The sequence below is a fragment of the Watersipora subatra genome, unplaced genomic scaffold (genome assembly GCF_963576615.1).
Source record: "Watersipora subatra unplaced genomic scaffold, tzWatSuba1.1 SCAFFOLD_41, whole genome shotgun sequence".
NCBI lineage: Eukaryota > Metazoa > Bryozoa > Gymnolaemata > Cheilostomatida > Watersiporidae > Watersipora > Watersipora subatra.
Window position 1 is genome coordinate 682607 of NW_027045337.1, and position 11122 is coordinate 693728.

At 35.9% G+C, this 11122-nt stretch overlaps 1 protein-coding gene across 1 annotated transcript; it reads left to right on the forward strand.

The window, feature by feature from the left end:
- Positions 1-614: 614 nt before the first annotated feature.
- LOC137410198 (E3 ubiquitin-protein ligase HECW2-like) lies at positions 615-4556 on the forward strand. Its single transcript, XM_068095775.1, has 6 exons — positions 615-640; positions 816-892; positions 1121-1224; positions 1333-1396; positions 1627-1796; positions 4509-4556. Exons 1-6 carry the CDS (start codon positions 615-617, stop codon positions 4554-4556), a joined length of 489 nt encoding a protein of 162 aa, XP_067951876.1.
- Positions 4557-11122: the final 6566 nt, after the last annotated feature.

The window sequence follows — 11122 nt, forward strand, 5'->3', positions numbered from 1 at the left end:
TAGCTTATTGCTAGAATATTACAAACGTCTGACAACACTGAAAAATGTAAATTTCCAATTTCAACCAAACATGCTAGAAATGCTCCAATTGAGCTAATTAGTTTATTGTGAGAATATTACAAACGTCTGACAAAACTGAAAAATGTAAATTTCCAATTTCAACCAAACATGCTAGAAATGCTCCAATTGAGCTAGTTAGCTTATTGTGAGAATATTACAAACGTCTGACAACACTGAAAAATGTAAATTTTCAATTTCAACCAAACACGCTAGAAATGCTCCAATTGAGCTAATTAGCTTATTGCTAGAATATTACAAACGTCTGACAACACTGAAAAATGTAAATTTCCAATTTCAACCAAACATGCTAGAAATGCTCCAATTGAGCTAATTAGCTTATTGTGAGAATAGTACAAACGTCTGACAAAACTGAAAAATGTAAATTTCCAATTTCAACCAAACATGCTAGAAATGCTCCAATTGAGCTAATTAGCTCATTGTGGTTGATGTTGCTGGTTGGAAAGAGGTTACAGAAGCTTGAGCTTTTGCTATTATGTTTCCTGAATGCTTATCTGTAGGTCATAGTCATGTTTTCTGTAACAGGGTGTTTTAAAATGGTCTTTGTCGAGTACCTAGCAATGTATCTAAATTTAAAGGACCAAGCTATGAAGGTTATTGCAGCCTGAGTATTTAGGAATTGATGTCAGCAACCTTCCACTCATGATAAAATGCATCTAACATTTATCCACAGTTAAACTGGCATATCCTCTGTTATATTTAGATCAAGCTCATCTTGGAAAATGACTTGACTACAGGAATCGTGGCGTGAGTGGCAGCAAAAAAGGAGATCTTGTCTGGCCTTTTAATAGAATAGCCTCCGTATTCACAGAACGTATGTTCATATTCAGTCCGCTTCCTACTCCTATGCTTTTTTCAAACTTTTGCACAATCTGACACAATTGTTTTAAAAATACAGATAGATCTTTAGCATAACATGAATAAAATATTTATCTTTATGTACACAAATTAATTTTTTAATATTACGTAGATTTCTTTTACATTATACCACTAGATTACATAGATACTAAGTATTTTACTCCGTTCGTGTTATATCTTTTAGCTGAAACAAGAATATGTTTTCGGTATTACCATGGTAACACTGGAAATCTGAGAGCTGTTACAGAGCCAATTCTAGTCAGGAATTCTTTGGCCTCTTCTTCTGGTGTAAGAGATAAGTTTTCTGTTTACATTAACCTATTGTTGAGATCTCACTATAGCGATAAGAGGATGTACCCAGCACCTTCAAGGTTGCTACATACAATTTTGTTGTAGAGTGGTCTATGGGGTCAGACATCCATGGACAGTGAGGCAGAAATAGTGCATCTAGCAATCGAAGGTAGGCTAACTGTTGCTAGGCTGTCTGCTTGCTTACATGTAGTGTCATAATGTTACTCACGTGTCAAGTCGTTGTGGTCACTTTCTGACTGCTGTCATTGTACTGTTTGTTTATCAGGTGTTGTTCTTCAGCATTTAAAATGTTTTCACTAACGTAGTGATAACATGTTTGAAGGCATAAAATACACCTTGTCAAGATCATGCATAATCTCTAAGATCCATTGTATGCAGACATTGAGGCTACTCATGTGAGAAAGGGCATGTTCTTCAATCCTGACCCTTATGTAAAAATACGAGTAGAGCTAGGACAGGATAGGTCTCAACCTGCTCTCTCTTACCACTACAAGGATTTTAGGACATCTGTTTGCGACAATACAACTGAGCCAAGGTGGCACAATGAGGTACATTCTTGTAGTACATGTATTTGAAATAGACTATTACTGTTAGAAATATAAATTTCTCTTCAAATTGGATTACAGTCAAATAGCATTTGAATACTGTCCAACTCCGTAGAGCATTTAAAAAAAATGATGATATTCAAATGAATATACCGTAATACCTTTATTTGAATGCTATGTCGCTCTATTTTTCAACAATTCCACTACAGTTGCATTTTATTAGAAGTGATGTTCAAATAGACGGTTACATTGTATTTTTCAACCCTTTTATATTGGCTTCTATTAGAGGTGGCGTTTAAATCAATGTGGTGTTATAATATAGGTTTTACCATAGTTTCCTAAATGACAACTCCATCTAGCTCAATAGAGCATTTAGAAACATTAATTAACTTAAATGTAGCTTTACAGTTGACAGTCCCATGCAACATAGTAGAGGATTTCAAAACATCTCTCTAACCTGCTTCTAAAGTTGCAGTGATTTTCCGATAACTGATTCGATGATGGAGCAGGTGGGCTATCCAATGTTGGTTCAGCAAGAAATTCAAGATAATGAGTATATGCTGACTGCAGTGTCAGTTAGCATTAAGTTACTAGTTACTACTGCTAACACTTTACTTGTCTTTTTGAAATTCCACTTTACTGCGCTGCCATCAGACACTCTTTTTATGAAAGTAAAGGATCGATTCACCACTGCTCGCCCCACTCTTCTCCGGTTCTTAGGTCAACTATCTCTTCCTATGAAGCAAGTTATAGAGAAGGCTAAACTCGGGTAAGATTTGTAGTCCCGTTTGTCACACTGCCCTTTGCTGTTGGTAACCTTAATAGGCACTTTGAAAGTTATTGTGGGTTGTTTCCGCTGAATATATTTTGAAATTGAGCATATATTAAATATAATGAATTCTCGTGACAGCATTTTATTATGCAAATAACTCGGTCTAAACATGTTTATACATTTTAGTTTATGGCAGTAGTAGGTTCACTAAAAATGCTTGCCAAATTGAATACAACTAGTATGTAACATGGCTAGAGTACACAATGTTTTACCAAATTATTATATTAAAACAATGCTTCTGTGAACTTGTTAAACAATTTACTGCAATTGTCCTGAGAAATCTATCGGCATCATCCATCAGTCTTGGTCAGAGAGTGTCTTGTATAATTTTTTTATAGCGTAAGGATTTAATTTTTGAAACAGAATATGCATAAAGGCTGAATATGCGTTTCTTTTCAATGTCTGTGATGCTCATCATAAAAGAGAGAACCGGAATTTTTCATTCAAAATTCTTGTGTTTTCTTTTTTGCCTCCAGACTTGCAAGCCATCTGCTTTCCTAAAATGACTATCCACTAGTTTTTACTAAACTGAAAAACTCTGGTTTACACTGGTTATAATATAATGCATAGCATTATATACATGATATAGCATTATGTACATGATATAGCACGAAAGCGCACATGGTATAAATTGTCAAATGGTACAAATTCGGCTATTAATTGGAACACATGAATAGTATCTTGCTAATCTACATAGAATGTTAGTCACTATTCAAAATTACTGCCTCAAGGATCTTATCCTGATGTGTAGACCAGAGCAAGCCAGTCATCTGTATGGCTGATTTTTTTACTTACAAGAGACTTCCAGGAGATCTTTACTGATCATTGATGCAAGCATAACTAGTTTCTAGCATCGTGTGGGGTTATTACACGTTGACTTTCAAGTCTTCTCAGTCATGAAAAGAAGGAGCAACATCCAAATATGCTAGTTGTAGCGTAAAGCTAGTACAGTTCATCTCATGTCATGTTGGCGGTACAGTTGATGAGCAGTCGGACTTATAGTTTGTCCGTTCAGATAACCACAATTGTAGTAAATATTTGAATTGCATTCAGTGTATGAATTCCATTCACCAGGCAACTAGAGAATCCCTTTTGATTCCTTAGCAAACAGACAAAGGTTAGTAAAGGTTTACGAGAGCAACCTTTCCTAGGCCATCTTTTTACCATCTGTAGTACATTGAGTCTTCAGGTGATATCGTGGTAAGTCATTTGATGAACTGCTTTCCTGTTTGTTCCAGGCTGACTGTTAGCTGTCAATTAATTGGTCGAACGCCACATGACCACATCTGTGGTACATTGATGTTTAAACCGACAATCATTCCTTATGATGGTAAGCAACGTAATCTGGCAGGTTTTTGTCTACTTGAAAGGTGTGTTAATTATTATCTGGTAGAGTTTGGTGTTTACTTGAATGTTATGTTAATTGTTATCTGGTAGTGTGGTGTTTACTTGAATGTTATGTTAATGATTATCTGGTAGATTTTGGTGTTTACTTGAGTGTTATGTTAATTATTATGTGGTAGTTTGGTGCTTACTTGAGTTTTAAGTTACTTATTATCGGGTAAAGTTAGGTGTTTATTTGAATTCTGTGTTAATAATAAATTATAATGAAATAAGAAGTGGAAGCTAATAAGTTACTTCATTTTGTCCGTAGATATTACAGCACAGAATACATATTCATTTATTGTCAATGTAATAACAGCATGGAGAGGAAACATCATATTGGGGCAGTAGAATATTTTAAAGTAGAGTTTCTTTTGCGTTCTTTCTGGGTTTCAATGCCTTGGAAACTTCAATAATATACTCTACAGTATAATTGGACTTTAAAGTTTATAAAACGGCTTAATTCTGCAGATACTGATAACTATTTATATGCACTGTAGCGAGCAGGCATTCAATGGATAGGAACCATCTTGGAGAAACACGCGTAGGCTGCTGCGCCATCACAGACAGTGCAGTAGAGAACGCTGTAGATAGATCTTCTGCCGATATTCTCTCCGATTCCTCTGGGAACAGTGATGTTGAACTTACTGACACGGCTGAAACTCCAGCAATGCGGTGAGCATGAGCAACTTTGTCAGCCTGACCTCCTTATCTACTTGGAATGTTTAAGATCATCGTAATTCAGCAAAAAGAATGAAGTAGCTTGGCGATGTAATTACAGTTGCAAATAGTTAATGTGATTGTTTCTATTTGCATCAGTTTACTGGACATTTAATCTTTTTCGAAATTTTTTTAAAGCACTAGTGCAATAAAATGACTATTAAAATACATGACTACGGACATTGCATTAAATCATGTTTGTGAATGCAAGTAAAATTTTATAGGGTGAGCTCCAGCAAATCTATCTATGACAGCTACAAGTTCACACACACAGTAAATAGTATTTATAGTAAATAGCTACTATCAGTTTTAGTAGCTTTTAGCTCTCTGTATGACAGGCCTTAACTCACTCTGTATGACAGGCCTTAACTCATTCTGTATGACAGGCCTTAACTCACTCTGTATGACAGGCCTTAACTTACTCTGTATGACAGGCTTTAACTTACTCTGTATGACAGGCTTTAACTCACTCTGTATGACAGGCCTTAACTCACTCTGTATGACAGGCTTTAACTTACTCTGTATGACAGGCTTTAACTAACTCTGTATGACAGGCTTTAACCTACTCTGTATGACAGGCTTTAACTTACTCTGTATGACCGGCCTTAACTTACTCTGTATGGCAGGCTTTAACTTACTCTGTATGACAGGCTTTAACTTACTCTGTATGACAGGCTTTAACTCACTCTGTATGACCGGCCTTAACTTACTCTGTATGACAGGCTTTAACTTAGTCTGTATGACAGGCTTTAACTTACTCTGTATGACAGGCTTTAACTCACTCTGTATGACAGGCTTTAACTCACTCTGTATGACCGGCCTTAACTTACTCTGTATGACAGGCTTTAACTTACTCTGTATGACAGGCTTTAACTTACTCTGTATGACAGGCTTTAACTCACTCTGTATGACCGGCCTTAACTTACTCTGTATGACAGGCTTTAACTTACTCTGTATGACAGGCTTTAACTTACTCTGTATGACAGCCCTTAACTTGCTCCGTATGACAGGCCTTAACTTACTCCGTATGACAGGCTTTAACTTACTCTGTATGAAAGGCTTTAACTTACTTTGTATGACAGGCTTTAACTCACTCTGTATGACCGGCCTTTACTCTGTATGACAGGCTTTAACTAACTCTGTATGACAGGCTTTAACTTACTCTGTATGACAGGCTTTAACTCACTTTGTATGACCGGCCTTAACTTACTCTGTATGACAGGCTTTAACTTACTCTGTATGACAGGCTTTAACTTACTCTGTATGACAGCCCTTAACTTGCTCCGTATGACAGGCCTTAACTTACTCCGTATGACAGGCTTTAACTTACTCTGTATGACAGGCCTTAACTTACTCTGTATGACAGGCCTTAACTTACTCTGTACGACAGCCCTTAACTTGCTCCGTATGACAGGCCTTAACTTACTCCGTATGACAGGCTTTAACTTACTCTGTATGACAGGCTTTAACTTACTCTGTATGACAGGCTTTAATTTACTCTGTATGACAGGCTTTAACTTACTCTGTATGACAGGCTTTAACTCACTCTGTATGACCGGCCTTAACTTACTCTGTATGACAGGCTTTTACTTACTCTGTATGACAGGCTTTAACTTACTCTGTATGACAGGCTTTAACTCACTCTGTATGACCGGCCTTAACTTACTCTGTATGACAGGCTTTAACTTACTTTGTATGACAGGCTTTAACTTACTCTGTATGACAGCCCTTAACTTGCTCCGTATGACAGGCCTTAACTTACACCGTATGACAGGCTTTAACTCACTCTGTATGACCGGCCTTAACTTACTCTGTATGACAGGCTTTAACTTACTCTGTATGACAGGCTTTAACTTACTCTGTATGACAGCCCTTAACTTGCTCCGTATGACAGGCCTTAACTTACTCCGTATGACAGGCTTTAACTTACTCTGTATGACAGGCATTAACTTGCTCCGTATGACCGGCCTTAATCTACTTTTTCTGCCTGCGGAGATCTAGAACGGTATAGCAGTGGCACTAGTGGTGATAGTTCTGTGCAAACACTTCCTACTGAAATGGATAACAATTCCGTTTCTTCAATACCTCAGGTAATACTGACCTTTATTGATTTATTGAACAGGCATTTATTATTAATTTCAATAACTCTGCACGCATTGTTCAGTCATTGTTAAGTGTCAGTAAGATGCGAATGGATATTTGAATAAATTACAAAGACAATTTGAATCAATGTCGTTGTTTATTTGGCAAAACACAGTTTTGTTAACCTAATAATTATATTACATGTTTTATATAGTATGCTTTTAAGTTGTTGTTGTTAAGGCAGAAAAAAACTAGCTGGATTCTGTAAAGTCTGACCTTTTTTAACCAATCAATTTATTCTCTTTCCAAACCAACAGTAAAACTTACACAACAAAATTTCCTTAAAAACGCTAATAATAACAACTAATGATAATAAAAAATCTAACAAGAATGTCATGGCCTTCGCCTGGTAAAGGCTAATTCGCACTCGTCCATTTATTTGTCAATGTGACGCGTTATTTCGTGTGTCTAGCCACAACAGCCTCAACTCTTACACATTTTGACACATTTTTTAAATGTAAGTCAGTGGCTGTCATTTGTTGCTTTTCTTCTTAACGCCACAAAAAACGTAGCGTTCATGTATCTTTTGTAATTAACTTGAAACTTTCAGAGCTACAAACTATTTGATACATTTTACATGATTAACTTATGTTTTAGCTCTGTCACAACTGCTAGTTACATTTTTCTTAGTCAAATAGTATTTGAACATTGTGCTTTACCAACTTATGTAAACTTTGTTGAACGCAAATAATATTGAAAGTTAGCCTATCTATAAATTATTTATCTGTAATTTTTAAAAAAGAATTGAATTCTATGTTAGAGTATTAAATGAGGTGTCTCTAGACTATTGTTCACTTGGGGGCAAAATCTGAGTTTTTCAGAAGTATTAAAGACCACCAACTAAGGTGAAATCTACAGTTTGTTAACAGTAATGGTATACAACTTGTTAAGTAAGTTATTGCCATAATAAGTCTATGCCATAATAAGCTAAGGCGGGTAAGGTATATCATGTAACAATTACTTCGATAATGTTTTGCTAGACTAACACAAGGAAGAGCAGCTCGCTAGAAGCAGTAAGCGTAGTGTGCAAGTCTAGATTACTTTCATTGATCGCTTACTAGCATCATATTTCAAAATATTTTATTAGAAAGTCTAGATATCTTTTATCATTTGAGATTCTCTGTACCGTTTTAGGTGATCTGACTGCCAGGATGTTTCAAGATTAAAATTAACATAACTTGATAAATTTAATCGCATTTAAAATGCTCAGAAGAAAATCACTTTTTCAAAAATGACGTCAATAGTCGCACTTCATGTTTGTCCCTCTCGTTGTGACATTGGCTGTTCATTCAATCTGCAGTGTTACACATCTCTATATATAGTGACATATGTTTTATTTTGTATTTGCTCAGGATTGTTTAAATAAAACTTCAAGTATAGTCCCAGATACGTACACTGCTATAGATATTTCAAATGATTTAAAGATATTTTGGTTAGAATTTGTCCCATTGTTTTCCTCTAAATGCTGTGTAAGCATATGAGTACCCAATGCTGGTGTGAACGTATGATTACCCAATGCTGGTGTGAACGTATACATATCACATATAAAAAATATGCACGACTATTAATGCCATTTTGAGGAAATCTGGGTGCGTTTTTTCTTTCTGAGCATTTGAACTGCGATCAAGTTTTTTCGCCTTTAAATATCTTTAAACATCCTGACAGTCAGATCACTTGAGACAGTAAATGAAATCTCAAGATAGAACAGTATCCTCACATTGTAATAAAATCTTTAAAAACTTGACATGAACCTTTAATGTGAAGCCTCCATTGAGTCTAACAAATGCTACATATCATAGTTGTGAGAGCTTTTTGTTTCACAGCTAACAAAAATTCATCTAAATCGAACTAAATGCAGCACAAAATAGAATGTTCAAACTACTGAAATTTACCTATTAAGATGCTTGATGTGGAGGCTTTGTTTGAAAAGAAAGTCCTGGCTTGCCCTGATGTTACACCAGAGCAGTTAGCATAGCCTATAAACATTAAACTATTGATGAATATCTTGAGCTATATTTTTCAATAATTGGCCGTAGAGATAAATGCATTCCACATGCTGATGAGGCTACGCAACTTGGTTGTAACGTAACATTTTGTACCTTAATCAAGTGAAAAAACTACCATATTTTTTCTGCAGTCGTAAGGAGTATTCAATTGGAATAAAATGCCACCCATGTGCCATATACATGTACACATACCCGCAACGTGTAGGGAATCTGAAAGCGCCCTAGAAGTGATAGCAGTTTGTTTTTTTTCCTAAAAAGTCGGAAGTTATGAACCTGACACTCATTGACCAGTACTCTCTTCAGTGCTCACTGTGTGTAGTCATAGCAAGAGGAATAAGATCGCCAAGAAATATCTCAAACATGAAATTTGACTGTTGCTGACAGTGTGTATTGCCAATTCGTTTCAGGTGGCGGTTAATCTCAGTGAATCACCTCCTCACACTGTTGAAAATCGAGGAAAAATACAGATTGAAGCAGTCGAGTCTACACCACATGCGCTGTCATCTGTTGATTCTGATGAGTTAGACATTACTCGGTCTTTCTCAGATCCGTTTGCTATTTACCAGTTAGAGGAGGGGAATGTTGACATCCAAACAGCCAGGAGTGTCCAAGGATGTCATGATCAGGATGATATAAATGGAGGGGTTACTCTAGACAATTCTGATACTATAGCCTCTGAAGATTTTTCTAGCCTAGCTAGGGATGTAGCTATTCCTCAGTTAACCTCATCAAATTATGCAGAGGGGAGCTCACCATCAAACGTTCTCACTTCTAGGGATAATACTGACTCTGTTGTGAAAGCTAGCGACACTAATCAGGCAGAGTCTAACAGCTCATGCACAGCAAGTGCCGATGCTTATGCAATGAGGGACAAAGCACGTAATACCCAGAAAGTTTCTGAATCTGAAACCACGCAGGCTCAAGTAAAAAGCTGTGATGACCTTGCAATAGATATGCAATATGCTGAGAATACACATGGTAGTGAGGAGATGAAAGGCCGAGGTGTGTATGGAAAAGATGGAAATGATGTAACCATCAGCAAAAAAAATAATCTGAAGTTTTGCATGTTTATTAGTTTTTACTTTTATGAACACTTTCATTATTTACCTCCAGACTTTCCTCTGCTTTCACTTTCACCAGAAAACATAAGTAATGTAGCTTGAAAGCACAAATAAATCCAATCATTTTTTTTAGAAAAAGTGAAAGATGAATCATCGGTGTCATCAAACAGCACTGATGGCACTCTCATTACTAGTTCATTGGAGAATCCTCCCGTTCCAAGGCACTCCATACTGAGAGCGTGTGGTGATATTAAAAATGGTAAATAGTAAATATGGAAATATTCTTTGTGAAATATTCAATGTTAACGACTCCAACATCCAAAATATATTATAAAAATACATTTATACCCATGATACACACATCTTTAACGATCATATATCATTGTACATGATCTGCACATCTGCAACAATTATGTAATAACATATTATTGCCAATACCGGAAACTGTCTTAAAACAATATATTGTTTTTGTATTATACACATAAACAAGTAGTATTAATTTTAGTGTTTCTATAGATTATCTTGGTATGTATCTTGGTATGTAAATATAGGATTTAAACGCACTGTAAATATTCATGGCGTGGTTTCACAATTCAACTGTAGTATAAAAGAGCCAACAGAGTTATATAATGATAATATTTATTGATCACATGACTTTCCTTCTGGAATGTTCCTTATTTAACAGAACTACTGTATATAAAGGATTGTAGAACATAATAAAAGTGAACTCTACGCATGTAAGAAAAGTGACTAATATTATTACTAGCTCAGTTTTTTTCATATATTCCTATGAATAAAGAGTAAGTAATATATTATTTACCTCAACTATAAGTCTACCATTAAACTGTGTTGTTGAAGTTCTTACTACATCTCTCACTCTCATGTCTATATGTTGCAGTATAACTTTGACATGGTACTTGCTTGTTCAAATGTTAGCCAAGATTTGCTCTATACATCATCAGCACCTGACTACTAGATATTTAGACCCTCAATAGCTCGGGTAAAGAAAACAGGCTATCAATAGCTGAACAGGCTGAACAATTTTGCTATTCAAACATACGAATGGGTTGCTAATCAACTAAAAAAGAGTCACTGGGTCAGCATAAGTTATTAACAATGACTCAGGTTAGAGCTGAACTGCTGCCGACATCACACAGCTGACCAGGATCTTTGCATGCTGACTGC

Excerpts from the sequence above, each read along its gene's own strand:
- LOC137410198 (XM_068095775.1), top strand. The coding sequence starts at position 615 with ATGGTCTTTGTCGAGTACCTAGCAAT. Across the intron at positions 893-1,120 it reads AGCCTCCGTATTCACAGAAC|CTGAAACAAGAATATGTTTT; the intron begins GTATGTTCATAT and ends TATATCTTTTAG. Across the intron at positions 1,225-1,332 it reads CTTTGGCCTCTTCTTCTGGT|AGTGGTCTATGGGGTCAGAC; the intron begins GTAAGAGATAAG and ends ATTTTGTTGTAG.